Genomic DNA, 19,724 nt, shown 5'->3' with positions numbered 1-19,724 from the left:
ATTGTACAATGTAATCTTTCCAAGTTCCTGCAAATTTTTCAGAAACTGTGAACTGGTATCATTAATTAACTTCAGACTCTTCCAGTGCATGTTAATTGAGAAGAAAAATCCAATTAAAATCAGGAGTGAAATCCTTCTCTCATACCTACTGCATAGATACAAGAATTATAAGTAAGAATTAAAACTGTTACGCAAATACTGTCTTCATGAAAATGTCTGGATGTTTGTGTTTTTTTTTTTTTAACTGCACTATGGAGTTGAAGATGTTACATAACATATCAAGATAGAGCGCACCCATTCTTTAGAGGAATACGGGCTCTGGTAAAGAAAGGGTACTCCATGAGGAAGTAATGGATGGAATAAAAGATTAAGTATCTTATTTTTTTTTTTTTAATTGTACCAGGCATGTTTTCTCTCTTTTCTAAGCATGGAGTTCTGTAGATGTAATTGACAACCAAAGAGGATTGATTGATGTTGGCTGGCATGAATGTCTTCACATGAAAATTTACTGTTTTGGTTTTATTTCCATCCACTTGTGTAATATCTTGGATACACCTGTTTTTTTTATGTGGATTATTTATTTCAGTCTAAAAAAGTAGCTAATCATGTTCAGCAAATCACATATAACTAAACCACAGGTTGACAAGAATCTCTTAGAAAACCTTCATTTAGGATGTAGTGCTATCAAATGGTGTGAGATAACTGTCTAGACTGATGGCAGTATTCCCACTGGTGTCAAGACAGCTAAAATTTCACTTCCTATTCAGAAATGTGGGTTTTTAATTATTTGTAAGATGACTATGGATTTCTCCTATTTTGTAAGTAATTAGCCTATAGTTTAATTAACACAAATATTGCAGTCAGTCTCTCCTGTGGTTGGCAATTGCATAATTGAAAGGGGATCTTTTTCTGTGTTCTGAATATTCCACTTCTCAGTGTGAGGAGTCTTCCTGTTTGCCTGGAGTATGAAGCTTCATTTCAGTTGGTTGCAATGGGAATAACTGTGTAACTCCTGTTGGACAATGTCTGTATTTGTTGTTTTGTCTGGAAAAAAGAAAATTGAGAGCAGATTTTGCTTTCTGATATTCCATGTAATTTCTCTGCAGTGATACTAATCATGATGTGACAGATTTATGCTTAGCGCGTCCCCCTGTAATGCATTTGGAGAATATGGTTCCAAATCATATAGCATTATATCTTATGTTAGCTTTTGAACAAGTGACTTCCAGTTGAAGTAACTAGTCCTTCTATTAGGCCACCTTAAATTCAAATCATGAAGTAAGAGAACCCTTTCTACCAAGCACCAAGTAATAAGACAAGGGGAAATGGCCTTAAGTTTTTCCAGGGGAGGTTTAGGTTGGATATTAGGAGAAATTTCTTTAATGAAGGGGTTGTGTGGCACTGCAATAGGCTGCCCAGGGAAGAGATTGAGTCACCATTCCTGGAGGTCTTCAAGAAACGTGTTGATTTAGAACTGAGTAGCATGGTTTAGTGGTGGACTTGTCAGTACTGAGTTAAAGGCTGGACTAGATGATCTTAGAGGTTTTTTACAACCTGAATGATTTTATGATTATGATTGTGCCATTTGTTCTGCTGTAGCTGTTAGAGAGGGAGTGATTGAGTGTCAATCTTCTTTTGAAATGTATGGGGAAGAGAAGAGCATTCTGTAGATGCCATATTTGATAGGCCCTTCCAAGAGGATGTGATGGACGTATGTCTAAACAAGTGAGGGGGGGAAAATGAGGTGTAAGGCTTACAGGTGGCTCCTTCATAGGCTGTATGACCAAGCCACCATTCCTGTACGCACATGTCTGTCAGTCACGTAAAATGCTGGACTTGCCTGAGATTCTGTCCTTTTAGCATGTTTTACTAATCTGTGGGAAAATAAAGCAGATCTAATAAAATAACTATCAAAAAGACAAATACAAGTAATTTAGGGTGTAGCGTATAAATTTGTTGCCAGTGACACGTGGGTGATAGATTAGGTGGACATACCACATGTTCAGTTAGCATTCTGTAATCTTTCCAGTCTTGTGGATACATAGCAGATTTAGCAAGACAGGAACTGTTCTCTTGATTTTTTTCACAATTTCTTGTCTCAAATATTTTTCAATCTGCAGTTTGATTTGAAATGTCTTAGATTATTTTTGGCAGAGACACGAAACTGATGGATGTCATACTGCCACAGATTTCCTACTGTCTCATGATAGTATATACTTAAAATAAAATAAAATAAAAATTAAATGCTTCAGATGGTTTTAGCCAAAGCCAAAATTCTCTGTAATTTTCAAAATATTATTTTGAACTCAAAGCTCAGAAGGCAGTAGATATGATATTCAGGGAATTAAAGCAACTATTGTGTGTTTGAGAGCAGTGGGATAAGTTGCTATCAATTGTGCTTGTAAAGATTTTCCTTTTTTTTTTTTTTTTAGCAAGATTCTATCCAGTGGATTTACAACAGCATTGAAAGCGCACAGGAAGATCTTCAGAAAACAAATGCCAAGCCCTCTGGAGATGATGGAGGAGATGCCTTTGACTGCAAAGTGGAAGGTATGTGATGGCTTGTTTTGATTTTGTTGTTGCTCAGAATGTTGGTGTAAGTAGCAAGGAAGATATAGGCAGTGGTTTTGTTTTCAGAGATGAAATTGCAGGCAGACAGTAAGTTGTGCTTTATGTAAGGATTTGCCTTTTCATGTATTCTAAGGAGGTAAACTTAACATGCTGTTCCTTGAAAATTGTTACATTTCTCATTTCAAGAAAAAGCTTCTGTGAACACTTCAGGGAAAATCTTTTCAATTTTCATTCATAGGATGTGAAATCCTAGGAATTACCCGAATTATTTTCAACACCAGTAATCATTTAAGGCTAAATTAGATGAGTTAGTGACTACTGCATGAGAAATAACAAATCAGGTATCCTTCAGATTATTTTCAGGCAACTGACATTCAGATAAATCTGGATTCGTGTGCTTGTACAAAGATGATAATTAAAGAGGTGGTTAGCATGTGAACTGTATCTGTGTTCTCTGCGTAAATGGGTAGTGGTTTCATTTCTGATAATTTTCTTCTGGTTTATTTAGAATTTCTCAGTTTTTGTATTTTTGTTGTTACTGTATTTTACCTGTCTAGATTTTCAATGAAATTGAATTCGTCCCTTTCAGCAATGACTGTTTCTAAAGAAAGACTGTTGTGACTTTCTGTTCATGCTTCTTTAGCAATTTTGTATTTTAGCATTCATAAAGCCACTGGTGTTCTGATTTTAAATCACTCACCTGGTAGCTGGGTTACGTGCTGTACATTTTCAAGTAGAATGGTCAGACCATACGTATTTCTAGAATGTTTGCCTATGCCTCCCCCCCCCCCTTTTTTTTTTCAATTCAGTTTTCAGTGGCCAACCCTCCTCAACTGATTTGTATTACTTTCTTTATTCTAGAGGTGATTGACAAGTTTAATACTATGGCAATAATTGATGGGAAGAAAGATCATGTAAGCCTGACTGTTGACAATGTTCACCTGGAGTATGGAGTGGTTTACGAGTATGACAGCACAGCTGGAATAAAGTGCCATGTGTTAGAAAAAATGATTGAACCAAAGGGATTTTTTAGCTTGACTGCAAAGGTACTAAACAATTGTATGTGTTAATTCTTACTTGGCTGAATACCAATGTAGCAACATCTTTCTTCTGCTTATTCTTGGGATTATATGTATTTCATTTAATATCTTGTAATTGGTCACCTTTATCCCTCTGACATTTTGAAGGATGATTGTGTACTCAGGAAGCAAAGTAAATTACGGTGTAGTTATAAATTGAGCTTCTAAACTGAACAAACATTAGAGAAATTTAGTCTTCTATTCTCCCTACCTCTCTCCCTTTTCTCTTAATTATCAAATAAAGTTTCAAAGAAAGTCAAAGATTCAATGAAATGTCAAAATTTTGTGAAGGCAGGCTGTAGTTTCCAAATGTTATTTTATCTCATCAAAATTGCCTATGCAACTTTTTTTTATCTTTTTTTTTTTTCCAGTGGCAGTAATGGAAGTAGCTTCATATGTTATTTTTTGTTTATATATTTTTTTTGTGTGTGTGTGTATGTTTTAAAGTAAAATAAAGCTCTGTATGTATGGGAGGCAAACACTGGCAAAATCACACATGAAGAAAAAAGCAAGTGCAACTTTAGAGTTTGAGTTTTTTTCTTGGTGAATATTTCCAAATGGTAAAACCTGCAGTTGTCATGAAAGTGATCATAAAGGTTTTTTACATATAGCTGGTGTTGTCTGAGTCAGATTGACAAATAATACAGTAATACAGCTCCTTTTATTAAGTATTCTTTATCTTTTCATGCGCTTATGGATATTAAAAAATATACTTAATAAAAGTATGAAAAGCCATACTTTGGGGAAGTGTATTTATATCTGCAAATTTCTTATTCTGCTTTCTTTCCATCAGAAGTGTAAGCTAAAATACTGGTATTTTACTGAAATGACTGAAGCTACATATTTCCTTTCCCTAACTTCTCTTTGGAGCAGACTAGTTTGACAAACAAGGGAATAACTTCTTGCACCAACATGACAAGCTTTGCAAGAGCTGGTCAAGTTAATGCCAAAAGTCACTGTCTTTAAAGTTGTTAATTCTTGCTGTAATTACAATTTCATATAAAATATTAGAGGTATCAATTACTGACCGCTGAAGAAATATTTTTCCATTGTTGTATATGGAGTAGTAGTTAAGAAGAGAAGTACTCTCAGCATATAGATTGTGGCCATAAATAATGTTGTGTCATCACCCTTAGGGTTTAGGTTGGTTAATTATTTAAAGATTACATCTCTGTATTGTTTTTTAATTATGTGACTGTTAGAAAAGTATAGTGATAGTGACTACAAAGGGTCCAGTGGTAAAAAAAAACAAAAACAAAAAACAGGCCCCTTTCCTCAAAGGCAATAATAAAAACTGTAGTGATGTTTTATCAACTATAGCTGTCTTCAAATGGTTTTCAGTATCCTAAACATAAACTTTTATGCACTTTCAGTTAGGAATTTGCTTCTCTCCATATCCTTCTCTCTCATCTTGCTGTGTATTTTTTGTTGCTTTGCATTTTTAAACATATCTATTCTGCATCATATGTAGTAGGTGAATGAAGTAATCTTGGATTGCTTTCCCATACTATGCAAAGCTTTACTGTGTTACCATGAGAAGTAACCAAAGTTGTATTGCAAAAGTTACTAGTTTTGAATCCATTTAATTTAATGGACAGATAAAAAAAATATCTTGAATTGTTGAATTTGTATTATTAATTAAACCTGAAAGTTATAAGTGTAACCAACGTGACTGTGTTGTTTTAATGCCATACATAAACTTTGTAGCAAAGAGTTAAAGGCTTTCCTCTATTCATCCAGCTGGAGACCTGAGAAAAATTTCTCTCAGGGTCTTGTCGTGCATAGTTTGTGACTTCTTAAAAACTTCAGATTTTGCACTCCAAAATTTCTGCAGATTGTAATTTTTTTCCCTAAACCTTTCTAAATTAGTCAGGATTGTAAGTCATTTATTACAGCTGCAATGATGGATAGAAGAATAATGAACTGTAGCAGAAGTGAATTGTAGATGTAATTCTTATGATGGATTAATTCTGTGTGTATTGTTTGTTCATAGTTCTTTGCAAGCTGGTGTAATATTAGCACTATGGGATTACTTTTGTCAAATTGCTGTATAGACTGACTGGCTGAAGCAGTCAGTCTGGTATCAGCTGAAAAAGGTATCTCTTCATATTAGGTCATTAAAGAAATTTAAACTTCTGTGGTAGTGAAAGATTTTCCAGTTTTTAAGAGACATTGCTTTGAGATAGTTTAGGCACCTAAAAGAAGTTACCTGCCTAAGAAAAGTTGTGTATCTCTAAAGTGCAAGCCTTTTCTATTGCATTTTCTATTGCATATTTCTAGTGCATTGATCTGATTTTTGGGTGCTTTTGTTATAATATTACTTTGAGTGTGCTTTTCAAACACATCTTCAGAGTTGGACACAACCAATGATAGGGATGTACGATGTTACGTGTCGCAGTGAATTTCAGTTCCTGAAATAAATCTTTCACTCAAAAAAGAGCTATATACTACCCTCATCTGTTTAACACATTTTTTTTTTCCAGTTTTCTAGCACCATCGTTTGCTAGTGCTATTTCTATAATGGCAGGACTTATAACAGAATCATATCATAGAATGGCGTGGGTTGGAAGGGACCTTAAAGACCATCTAGTTCCAACCCCCCTGCCATAGGCTGGGATGCCACCCACTAGATTGGGTTGCTCAAAGCCTCATCCAGCCTGGTCTTGAATACTTCCAGGGATCTTCAGTCTTTGCTGGCTGGTATAGCTTATTCTGTTCACTATTTCCTGTTTTATATATAAAGAATACACAAAAGGATAACACTGTTTTCTTGTATGCTTTTTCATTTTTTTTTTTTCGGTCTTGCTTTTCATAATATGTGCTGTTGTAAATACAGCAAATAATGAATTCCAGGTGAGCCATGTTGGTTACATTAGTAGGACATTAGTAGTGAATCCATTATCCGAGTGAAGGTGCTTGTTATGGATGCAACTTATGCCAGGGATAAATTTAAAGAAACCATCTTCAGGTTTCTTCCCAGGTTTCATTAGTTTTTGTGAAGTAGCATTGCCTGTAATGTTAAAAGGCAACTGATTATCTGACTGTTCAGCTTTAATTATAGGAGATGATAAGTAAGGGATTATTTTAGTCATCTCATTTTGTAAAGTAACGATCTTGTTTTTGTTTTCTCAGATTCTGGAAGCACTGGCAAAAAGTGATGAGCATTTTGTGCAGAACTGCAACAGCCTCAGTTCCTTAAATGAAGTGATCCCCACTGAGCTTCAAAGTAAATTCAGTGTCATTTGCAGTGAGAAAATTGAGCATATTTACCGAAGAATCTCTAGTTATAAAAAGGTATGACCAGCATGTCTTAAGCTGTGTGATATTTGTCTTTTAAGGAAAAAATAGACAAAAACGGTATAGTTTGAATCATTCTTCAAAATGTTTATTGTGGTGGCAAAGTATGGCTGAAAGATTAGCTATAGTAAGGTGTGAATGCCCAAACTAAGAAATTGCATAAATAGTTTTTAAACTGTGCTTTCTATCATCCCTGATTTATACACTTGGTAAATCATATCCTTTCTCGTTTGCGGTGTTCAGTTGTAGATACAATCAACTACGTATTTCCTGCAAACGGTCTAGCATGCTTTAGACCAATACTGTGAATTTGGTGATGTTAACCAAAAATGAAGCAATAATATCAAAATTACTTTACTTCTTAATTCTATCTTAATTTTAAATACCAAATTGTTATCCTTTTATTCATCTCGTTTGCCCTTCAAATTGGTATGAGGTTTTCTAGCAAGCCTATTAAGAGCTCTGTGAATTGTTAGATTAACCTGTGTTAATAAAACTTTATAGCACAAAATAAGCAGAAAGTTTCTGACTTCCATACATCTGAGATCTAGATTAAGGAGATAGAAATGAACAAATAACCTGAAGTATATGGTCTCTAGCTACCCCCAGGGTATTTTCCTATAGTTGTTTATCTAAGCAGGCCAAAAACTAAACAAGTAAGAGAGAGGTTTAGTGTAGAAGCTTCACACTGTCCTAAATGGTAAAGAGAAGACTTTTTTGTTTGTTTGTTCTCCAAAGGAAAAGGAGGGAAACCTGTAAGGATAATTCAGTAAGGCGTGAAAGCCAAAAAGCTGGTTTCCAGAGTACTTTTCAGGGTGGTCTCCGCTAAGAAATGGAATAAACTCAGGAGCTGGGTCACAGAAGAAGACATTAATAGGATTCTGATACTGCATTATTTAACATCCAGACTTTCAGTTGTTTGCCTGAACTGTAGACTTCCATGTTTTCAAAACTGATTCAAAATGAATGTATTGTTTTGAAAGCAAATTCGTTACTTGGAACATTGATAATAGCATATTTAAGGTTTGAGTAGCATGAAGTATTTTATACCTTTCCTGTAACAAAAAAAAAAAAAAAAAAAAAAAAGAAAAAAGAAAGAGGGAGAGAATAATGTATAGTCCTTTTACAGGGGGCCAAGAGAGTAAATGAAATTTTATTGTGTTATTCTGGATATGAATTGAACAGCCACAGGGAAGTTTGCATTGTACTTGTGCTGTCTAGAAGCAGACATTGCTGATACAAACTGCACTTTTAAGCTCATTCGTTCAAAAATTAATAGTTTCACAGTTAGAGCTTCTAATGACAATCAATAATGCAATGAATTGCAGGGATAGATACGCTGTTTTCTTGGCAAGGTAAAGGTAACCATGGTTACTGAAGACTTTCTGTACGCCTGAGCCTGGCTTGGCTCCTGGTTTCACTGTGAAAGTTTGATTTCTATAAATAGAAACCCCATAGATTTCTGCAGTTCCTACTATTATTATTATCAGAACATTTTGCTCATAATAAACTTGGAGTCCAGTGCCATGAATCCCAGATGTTTCTCAACACATGTATGAAAAAAAAAAAATTGGGCCTGACTTATGATCTGATTAAATCTTAGCCAGGCATTTGGTCTCTCTGGAGCAGGATGTGTGGGAGATTGAGATGTGAAATATGTACTGCTTGCAGGAACATTTTCATCGTTGAATGTCCTCAGTGCCCTTCTTAACTATTTGTGCATTCTTCAGCCTTTCAACAATTCCATAATTGGATTTCTTCTAACCTTCCAGATCGTGTTCTAATGTGAAGATTTGAATGTAATTTATCAATAAAGTGTTCATCAGACTGAAGTAATATGACACCAAAATAAACAGAAATTTAAATCCCAGCAGAAAAGTAATGTTATTACTCGGGACATACCTTTTGTTCAGCTGAAGTGTTAGCCAAAGCTTGACTATTTGAACTGGTACTGCTATTTAGTAGAGAAGGACCCTCTACAAGTTAACTTTGAAAAAAATCTTTGCATGCTCCGTAACTGAGGTAACATCAAAGATCTATGCAATACTGACTTTTTTTTTTTATCCTTGCCCTGTCACTGGGCACCACTGAAAAGTGCCTGGCTCTGTGCCCTCCTTTGGAGTAAATTGATGAGATCCCCCCTGATCCTTCTCTAGGCTGAGCAGTCCCAGCTCTCTCAGCCTTTGCTCACAGCAGATTCTGCAGTTTCTTCATTATCTTTGTGGCCCTTTGCTGGACTCTCTCCATTATGTCCAGGTCTTTCTTGTACTGGGAAGCCCAGAACTGGACACAGTACTTCTCAGTGCTCACCAGTGCTGAGCAAGGGGGAAGGGCCACGTCCCTGAACCTGCTGGCAGTGCTCCTAGTGCAGCCCAGGATACCATTGGGGTACTTCATCCTTTCTGTATATGAAATTCATAATTTATAGCTTACAATTGCTGTAAGACATATTGTAAGACAATATCTGTTTCTATTACAGTTTTGAGCTAGAAGTTTAGAAATTCTTGCAAGACATTCACTTGAATATGCCTGTGGCAGCAGATGTTTATAAGTGTTATGTGAAGTACAGCACTGGATCATAGAGCAGTTCTAGACTTCCTCCCCAGGAACACTGTTAATATTTTATTATGTTCTGAGGAAAATAAATTCTATCTCCTTGTTACAAGGCTATTTACATTCATAAAAGGTACCATTTACTTAAATAAAATAAAGGAATCAACCCCCCAGAAATATAAAATGAAAAATATTTTATCTTTCATATGCAAAGATGGAAATTATGATTTGGTCTAGCCAGGATGACTGAAGTATTTTAAACATTTGTTTTCTAGTTACATACTCAAGTTTTGACAGTTAAGTGCTGACATATCAAAAGCTGCTAATCAAAATTTTGTTTTCTTTCGCACGTCTAGTTTTCGAGAGTATTAAAAAACAGAGCTTGGCCCACCTTCAAGCAAGCTAAGTCAAAGATTTCACCACTTCACAGCAGTGATTTCTGTCCGACCAATTGCCATATCAATGTGATGGAAGTGTCTTACCCTAAAACCTCAACTTCTGTTGGGAGTGCCTTTGGTGTACAGTTAGACAGCAGAAAACATTCTTCTCATGAAAAAGAAAATAAAAACACTGATCAAGGTAAGCCAGTTGAGAATAAAGGAACTAATTCTAGTCTATTCTTCTGATACAGAATGTTAAAATCTAAGTAGTTTAGGTTGATGTTCCAAATATTAAAATTAAGGACAAGCCTTTATGAAATCCTCCTGTTTTCAAGACTTAGATTTGTTTTGAAACATAATAAGGGCTAGTCATAATTTCACACCAATTTTTTCCTTAAATAGCTTGACTTTCCGCAAAATAAAATGCAAAATTAAGTAATTACATGAAGTTTCAAGCAGGAATATTTCAAATTTTATTACATATTTTACAAACTTCAAAATTTATGTTAAAAAAGGTATCAATGTAACTTCTTTGTATTATTCCCAGGTAAACTGAATCCCATGGTTTATGTTCAGCACACCATTACTACTATGGCTGCCCCTTCAGGACAGTCTCTTGGCCAGCAAGAGGGCCATGGTCTGAGGTACCTCTTAAAAGAAGAAGATTTAGAAACACAAGATGTCTATCAGAAATTGCTGTTCAAATTACAGACTGCACTGAAAGAGGTGGAAACATGTGTCTGTCAGATAGATGAGTAAGTGAATATTACTGTCTGGACTTGCCTTTAATTTTTCCACTGAAGATACAGATAAATCTGGGTATCCCTTTTTTGTAGTATGGGATTAATATCGACTACAGACAGAATTGTGATATAGCAAAATATTTAAGCATAGTTAATTTTATATTTTTTTCTTCGCTTTTTTCCAGTGTACCTGATTTTTTTTCCACATTAGTTTATAGCTTTTCTATAGAATGGACTAATAATTTTGAGGTGAGAGAAATATGAGGCCCACATGTCATCTAAAATTTCACTAGGAGTGGAAACAAAGGCCAGAGGTACAAAAATGGCTCCTACATAACTCATCAGATATTGTTAAATAGTCCTGAAGATGAATTTATAGGCAAAGTATTTTTCATCCTCAGGAAGATTATTAATTTAATAGACATTTTTCAAAAACAAATTAGCCTTAATGAAGGACTCTAGGTCTAGAGAAAGCCACTCTTGAGTGGTTAGGACACTTGTCTTGAATGTGGGATACCCAGAGTCACATCACAGTTTGTTCTAATTCAGGACAAGGGTTTTAAACTTACTTTTCCAGATTTGAGATAAGTGAGTTGACTGCTTGGGATGAGGATGAAGGAGGATAATAGGTGTTTCAGTTTTGAAAGATCCCTTATGTAAATGTCAGAAATTATTTCTTTTGAAAATATAAATTACATACATTTTAGAGTTTAAAAGCTCATCTTTCATGACCTTTCATGAGTTTAGACAAGTGGTATGTCATTGCTTCTCCTGTTGTTTTTGAGGACTTTAAAACAATTTGTCCTTTCATAGTTATTTTTAAGTAGTTTTCTTTTTTTTTGTATTACTGTAGTAGTAATGTCATAGTTGCACAGTAATAAGTAAATGTAATGTATTGCTGTACTTTAATAGGAATGAAAGTAAGTATAGCCTGATTATTATTATTTCTTTTTAAGGAAAGAGTTGCTTTCTGTGCCTTTAAGTAGTTCTGCTAACTATCATGATGAAATCAGTTAATTAAATTTAATGTGATTTCAGTGTTTGGGCGTAGTGAAAAAAATGACTGTCTACAAAACCTGTATTGTCACTGCTCCTCAGGGAAGTCAGTAGATATATATACGGAAGTTCAGTCAATATTTCAGGAAGCTCCAGCTACCAGTCTGTCACGCCTTTCCTTTCCACTCCCTTGAGCTAGTGATGTAAAAGCACATGAATTTATTAGCCTTTCCTTTGTACTCATGTATATCTACTGACACATATGCATATTGTGTATACATGAATATCATATATCTATATATATTCATTCTGTAAGTCACACAGTTGTGAAAGTAAACACAAGGTTTCACATTTTCTTCTTTCATAAAGTTCCAATACAATGACCTTACAGTGAATAGAGCGTGAATAAGGCACACAAAGTTATTTAGCAAATGTTACTTTTTACTATTTGTAAGATTAGCCTTCTCACGCTTTATTCCTCACAGACTTTGAGTGGACTACTAGTGTATAATTGTTGTGGAGGAAAGCAGTTCCATACAGGCAATGGGATAGCCAAGGGACCTACTTAAAAGTGCTGAACAGGAAAGGAGGAAGCCAGGACTATCTGGGTGTGAGCAGTTAAGCAGTACATAGCGTATTATATCAGAATACACAGTTAGAGCTACTAATTAACTTCTGAGAGAACCATTAGGATTACTAAGAACAAAAGATAGAGTAATAAGGTAGAATAATGGAATAGCTGTGGTTTAGTTAGAAATATTCATACTTCAACAGCTAAGAGCGTATGCTTAAACACACTGATCTGTGAACTTTACAAAGACTGTAGAACATCTATTTTCTCTTGCAACACGGACAACAATGAAATTCATGTCTTTATTTCCTGAATTGCCTATTATAAGCGATACTCATTCCTGTAGTTTTCTCAGAAAAGGAAATAAGAACACAGTAGCGCAATGCTAAATTTAAATGATACAACTTGGGCTACTGAATGAGTATTTTATACCTTTCATAATAGTAGCATTGAGAAACTATTGCTGCTTCATGTTACTAGATGTCTCTGCTCTGTGCTGAGGTCAGCAACGGGCTGTTTCTCTACCCCCAAAATCTAGGTGTTTATTAGTATTATCTGTCCAACCTCTCCTATCTGTTAGTGAATGAAAGAGAACTGAAAAAGAAGTGTTTCACCTGAAGAGCAGGTCTGTAACAGCTTATAAATTATGGGAAAAGGATATGAAAGAGAAGATTGCATACTGCTAGCATTATCTTCATAACAACATCCACCATGGCTCCTCGAATAAGTACTGATGGAGAGAGAAAGAGAGGTACAGACAAAAAGACATTTGTTCCCTTCCCACAGCCTCTCAAAGCTCTACTGACTCTTCATTCAAGTAGTTTAATAATATCACAGTATTTCTTTAGTACTGTTGCCAGATGCCCACCATTAACAGGAGGTGTTATGCAGGAATCAGTGCTTCTTCCGGTTGCTTTCTTATATGGAGACTTTGTTGTGTTGTTGGTTCACATGGACCCAGCATGCTCCCACGATCCCAGGTGTTTTTTGAAAGATGTCCGTTGGGAATATACAAGATGCTTGAACATTTTCCAATGTTTCCTCATTTTCCACTCAGGAAAGGTTGCATAGTTTTTTGTTACTGCATGTGGATATCTATTTTTAATGCATAGACAGTTCATAATGGGTTTTAGTTTCTGACATACTTTTAGAATTGTGTTGATTCGAGCTTCATATAAGATTACTTCCACATATGAGGATTTTTTGGTGAAGTTTTAAATTTCTCCATTAAATGGAGAAATTTTCTTCATAGTTAAAGGGACTTCCTGGTTATTAGTTACTGCTCATACACACGCTTCTCCTCTAAGATGTATCTAAGATAATTTATTGGGGGGTAGACCATCTCCAAAGAAAGTACAAAGTTCATATTCTATATTTAAAAAGAAGAAACACTTTAGAAAATAAAAGTCTGTTTAAGCGTGATTAATGTGCGTGATTTTTTTGAGACCAGGTTTGGATTTGTGTGTTTTAGGATCCCTGAACTGGGTTTCTAAAAGCACTTCATTGACCTCAGGAACTACCAGCACCAGAACTCTGTTATCCAAAGTTCCAGCTTTCGTTCATGGTAGTTCAGCAAAAAAATTTTCCTTAGAAAAAGAGCTTGCCTGCTGGGAGACAGTGAAAAGCTCCCTTAGGAAAAGCTCCAGCTACTTTCATCAGTCTTTTACCGAGATCTTGGCAGCAGTGACTAAACAGTCACATAAAAGAACAGGATATAATAGTCTGTCTGTGTCTTGACAAATAATTACTCAGGGGAAGATATTTTCACGAGCTGAAATTGCAATTCATTATGCTTGTTGTTTGTTTCTTACTCTCAATTACTTTCTTGCAACAACAAAATCCACAAGAAGTTACTAGAATGTATCTGCCCAAAGACCATTTTTGTTTTCCTAGAACTGGATGATAAGGGGAACACAAGAAAAAAGAGAAGCATATATTAATCGTTGTTTTTACCTCACCTCGTCTTCTAATAGACAGTGCTATCTATATGGTCTTCTTGGAATTGACCTTTTATTTTAAGGGCATGGTTAGAATGATCTGCCATGAATTTATTTACTCCCTTTTTGAACTCTTGTTGTATTTTGGTATTCAGAAAATTCTGTATTAATCAGTTTTACAAGTATGAAGAACTGACCCAAAATAGGTCTCTAGTGTGGATGGGTGGATTTAAAATCCTGTAGAATTATGGGTTTTGTGTAGATAATCTATCTACATTTTAGTTACAGTTCAGATCAGTACCTTTCCTATATGTATTACAAAGTGATAGAACGGCTTGGGTTGGAACGGACTTCAAAGATCATCTAGTTCCAACACCCCTGCTGTAGGCAGGGATGCCACCCACTAGATCAGGGTGCCCAGGGCCCCATCCAACCTGGCCTTGAACACCTCCAGGAAAGGGGCATACACAGTTTCTCTGGGCAACCTGTGCCAGTGCCTCCCCAACTCTCTGAGTGAAGAATTTCCTCCTAAGAAAGGAGATAATTTATCCTATGTAGGATAAATTGTCTCTGGTTAGCTTTTAGTAGAAGCAAGCTATACAAAAATGATCACAGAATTTGCTAGAAAGCTTTGTTTCCCATTCTTGTTTCCTTCAAGTTAATGTCAAACCCTATGTTAACATCTATCACGTCATGATTTCAGTGAGGCAGAGCTTGATATGCTGTTTGAGCTATGTGTTCATTGCTACACATTAAACAAACAGCGTTATGGGGATAGTCTACCCTATCGCATTTCCAAGGTGTATGAGTTCTTAATTTCTTGCCCTGACTCTGTGAGTCAGAAAACTGTGTGTACTCAAAAATGTTGTAGTTGAACACAGTAGAAAATGTCCATGTTTTGTATGCAAAAAGTCACTGCTCTGAGTCCAGAAACTGAAGCTTTCAAGAACAGCTTAGAATCATGTTGTTTTCTGGTAGATTATCTTTGTGAAAATAGTGGAGAAAACAATAGCTTGTTACTAGTGTAACTGTAGCTGAACAAAGTTAAGTAAATTGTCATTTTGTTAAGATTAAGAATGGGTGAGTTCCCCACCTTTCATAATGGATTGTGAGAAATGAGTAGAGGAAGGAATTCTGAATGCTACCTTTTAATAAAAATAAAAGCAGCACTTTTATTCACAAAAATATGCATCTCCTGTAGTTTCCCTTCAGAAGTAAAAATGTGTAACAAGATTGTCTATGCATTTGGTCTGAATTTGCCAGTGTTGATCATTCTGACAGCTCCTAAGTTAAAACCCTGCTACTGTGTTCAAGTACTTAACAGAAAAAAAAAAGCATAAATCAATGCCTTCTGATTTCAGAAAAAAAAAAAGACAATTTAGAAAGTAGTTTTAGCAGGAAAAAATGTTGCCATACAAATACTGGTTTGAAAATGTTATTCTAACAGAGTGTTGGAGTGATAGAAATTAAAGCAGAATTGTCTGTATTAGCTGTTCTGAACTTGAAAGTAAATTAGAGCATCTCATTATCAGTATGAATTAGTCATTCAAGAATATGAACCTTTTGCTTCCAATGTCTGTGCATATTCCAAATGTAGCAGTTTGTAATGTTCTCTGTTCTTGACTGGATGTCATTTTTGTGCTCTTCACATAAGCTTGTAGATTAATCATCAGTTTTACTAGTGATAGCAGCTTAGACACTTTGAACGTGAGGAAATATACAGGTATGTTAGTAATGATTCTTAAAATGCCGTAGTAAAATAGCTTGTGATGTAGGCTGTCATATCTGCTACATTATTAATTAAGAAAATACGTGTTTTTCACAGAGATATTTTCTTTGGTTTGTTTTCAATGTTTATGCTGACAAGTACATGGTTCATGCTTAAAAATAGTTCCTTTAATATAAAATGTGACTCCAAGTATTCAAGAATAGGCTGTATTTCTTCCCCAAGTAGAATCTTGCCTTCATACAGAATTGAATATTTAGTAATGCTGATGGGTTTTGTTGATTAAACCGTGATTGAATAAACTGTTACCATTTTCAGTAGCGGAATGTTCCACTTTCTTTCCTCGTTTCAAGATTTTTGAATCTTTCCTCATATTAAGATACTCCCTTCACATACCTTATAATAATATTTGAAGGATGTTGATGAGAAATAGCCTGTTGGTATCTCACTTTTGAAAAATATTAAAATATCTTGATTTTTTTTTTGTGTGTGTGTGTCTCACAGCCTTCTTTCTTCAATAACATATTCTCCCAAATCAGAACGTAAAACGCCTGAGCCTTTAATACCAGCAGACAGTGATAATGAAAAGGGAGAAAGGAATGGGAAGAAAGTCTGTTTCAGTGTGACAGGTGATGAACAAGAAGATTCTGGTCATGATACCATCAGCAACAGGGATTCTTACAGGTAACTTTACTAATACTATTTTTGTTCATCTGTCAACCAAGTCAAGACTGTGGGTTTGTATACTGTCAAGTGACTATGAAGAATTTCAAAATATAATGATTCTGACATTTCTAACAGAGGAATAACTGTCATCAAGATATGTTACAAGGTGTGTAAAATAAACTCTTTTTTGATCACAGTTTAGTTATTAGATCTCAGTATCCTTTACCTTAATAGGATATCGCAGCCAGTGCTGTAAGGCTTTTCTTTAGATTACTCTTTTTATAACATACAGAAATGGTTTATGTTATGATGCTCCCCAACAATAAACCAAATATCTGCCATGGAAAGCAAGATGCCACAGCCACCACTCTTGCTGATCTTAAGGAAAAAAAATTAATCTAATTCTCAACATAGATTCATTATCTTCTTCTACTCAATATCGTAGCATCATCCCACATCTAGAATTCATAATACATCACCTTTACTGTGAATTAAAATACAAAGAATTTTGAAAAGGGAGGAGTAATTATAGCAAGCATAGGTCTTTATAAACACAACCTTCTGATGCTTAGAGAGAATTGGTTAATTACACTTGATATAAAATCTAAATTAAAATTTTAGCTGCAAGTAAAATAAGGCTTTATTATGTGTTCATTATCATGGTTCATTATTATGCTTGGGAAGTGAAATCTCACTAGGGTCAGTTTTTCTACAGAATGCTGTGTTGCTGAGATCTCTGTGTTGCTCTTTCATAAGCTAATATTTGATTACTGCAGCGTGGTTGATAGGAACTTTTTGTCAGAGTAGAAATAGAAATATAGATATAAATTCGAGCAGAAATAACTGTAGAGGTAATTTGCACAGCTCAAGTCCATCTCATTCTAAGGATGGGGAAATCACGAGCAAAGTGCAGTTGCATCTGAAGTATTCTTAGGGGTTTCTGCATGTTCGGGATGTGTCAAACTCTAGTCTCCTGCACTTGCTTGAGTGGGCAATACCACAGTTGGCACTGAGTATACATGTAGAGAAAGAAAGTGTGAGTTAGGACATGATAGCTAACTGTTTAGAATATTTTCTTTATCCTGATAGTAGTCATTTGTAGTCTACTCTGGCTATTTAGGAATGATAAAATCTAGGATTTTGTATGGAGAATAATCACAAAATCTGTGAGTTTAGAACATTTGGTAGAATGAGATTGGATTTGTTTGTTTGTTTAGGAACCACATCAGACAATACTTAAAATTTAAGAGATCACATTATGCCATTGTAACATTATAAGAACTTGTACGCTAATTTCAACTGTTAGAATGCCCTAATTCTGTGTTGTAGAGCCTCATTCTAAAACCTTGCAGTACAACACAGTAAAGATGCAAAATGATATAGCTAAGTAGTTACATCTGATCTGTTTCTAATTTTCATGTGTTTTATTTTCTCATGCTTGGAACAATCCAGTTTTAAATAACCTTCATCTTCCCTTTGGAGACTTTAATATGTGAATAGAGTTAGTTAGAAAACATTCTTAATATCCAGCCAGAAATTCTTAATACTCCTTGGGACTGTTCACCCTCTGTTAGGAACATGCTGTTACTGATGTCTTTTCACCTATTTATTGGATCTGATTGTAATAATGTAACATTGCTTCACTTAAACATTTTCTCCACTCACTTACCTGGCTGGCTACAAGGCCAAAATGTAAGTCAGTATGCCAAAACTAGTAAAAGATAACTTCTATTAAAAAAAAAAAAAAAGAAAAAAAAAAAGGTAGGGAACTTGTGGATGCATGAATAACTGCAGCAATATATATATATATGTATATCTTGCTGTATGGTACACCACATTCATAAAACCAGAAACAGATTATTACATGTAAACATGCTTTAGGTACATTTATACATAACCTTGTGTTCACTAGGGTTTTTAAGACTCCCTCTGCTGGATAATTACCCTAGCATTTCCTGCAGTGAAACTAAATGGTCTTCATGTATTGAATATATCCTTCACTGTTGAAGAATTTGAATTGAAATGAGGGCCTCAGGGCCTCTTTCAACCTGGTCTTGAACACCTCCATGGGTGGGGCATCCACAACCGCTCTGGGCATTTTTGAGAGGATGAGGTGAATGAATGCAATATCTACAGCAGAGAAAATAGCAGAAAAAAAAAGAGTTTTAATCCCCGTATATCCTTACTAGAGCAATATGGGTGAAATTTTGTATGCCTAAAAATTTGTACTGAAGTCACAGATGTAAATGTCTATACATCTTTCATAGAATGAACAGTTGTAAAAGATGGGATTATAGACTATATTTTGGCTGGCAGGGAAAAGTAGTTTGTAACTTGAGTTTAATGGATTTGAAATTGATTAAATCTGTTCTAAATCTGTTATGGATTGTAGTTTGCAAGTCATAAACCAGAGTACTTCATCATGTTGTATTAGTTATGGACTAGGAGTACAGTATTTAAATGTGGAGTTACTAAGCAGTTGGAGGCCACAGTTTTAAAAACTGTCACTCATGAAAGAAAATTTGGTCGTTTGAATTGAAAGTGTATATTTTCAGTCTTAAAGTACTTGTTCACATGCAAGGTGAAGGGAGACAACTGAATCATCTGTTCTGGAAACCTTGCCCTCTGAGTCCTACCAGGATTGCAAATTATATGATAGCCTAAGTATAGGGATCTTTATTGTTGATAAACAATTGTAAAGACCATCTCATCATTAAAGCAGAAATGAGAAAAGCGAGAGAATGTCCATAACTTTGACATAAAGCCTGTGTAAAAGGACATGACTTTTGTTTTGTTTTGTTTTCCAAGTGATTGCAACAGCAACAGGAACTCCATTGCTTCCTTCACCAGCATTTGTAGCAGTCAATGCAGTTCTTACTTTCACAGTGATGAAATGGATTCAGGTATGTCTAGAAAAGTCAGCTATGAACCTGTCATCACTTCCTTTTACTCAGTTTTATTCTTTTTCATTTGCCTGGCAGTTTTGTTGCTGCTTTTGTTTTAAAATTGCTTCCTCCTTGGTAATAGAAGTGTATCATTTTGTTTCTGCCTAGCTAGTGCTGCACTTAAGAGTCCTTCTGTGAAAGACAGCCAACATTCCAGCATCTCTGTAAATAGACTGAATTAGTTAGAGCTCTTAGAGTGGCTGCTTTTAACCACTTTCATGCCCTGACCTTGACAGCACATTATGTTGCACAGAGTAAGG

At 35.2% G+C, this 19,724-nt stretch overlaps 1 protein-coding gene across 5 annotated transcripts in view; it reads left to right on the top strand.

The window, feature by feature from the left end:
• PREX2 (phosphatidylinositol-3,4,5-trisphosphate dependent Rac exchange factor 2) overlaps positions 1–19,724 on the top strand; it is a 177,981-nt gene that overhangs the window by 90,839 nt on the left and 67,418 nt on the right. For all 5 annotated transcript variants that reach the window (XM_083827119.1, XM_083827120.1, XM_083827122.1 and 2 more), the window contains 7 exons: positions 2,433–2,550; positions 3,433–3,617; positions 6,783–6,944; positions 9,857–10,079; positions 10,428–10,635; positions 16,358–16,537; positions 19,328–19,422. In XM_083827119.1, the coding sequence (XP_083683245.1) occupies positions 2,433–2,550; positions 3,433–3,617; positions 6,783–6,944; positions 9,857–10,079; positions 10,428–10,635; positions 16,358–16,537; positions 19,328–19,422 (1,171 nt within the window). The remainder of the gene's footprint in view (positions 1–2,432; positions 2,551–3,432; positions 3,618–6,782; positions 6,945–9,856; positions 10,080–10,427; positions 10,636–16,357; positions 16,538–19,327; positions 19,423–19,724) is intronic.

The sequence above is a fragment of the Anser anser genome (assembly GCF_964211835.1).
Source record: "Anser anser genome assembly, chromosome: 2".
NCBI lineage: Eukaryota > Metazoa > Chordata > Aves > Anseriformes > Anatidae > Anser > Anser anser.
Note: the sequence above shows the minus strand (reverse complement) of the source record. Positions and strands in the feature narration are given on the sequence as shown.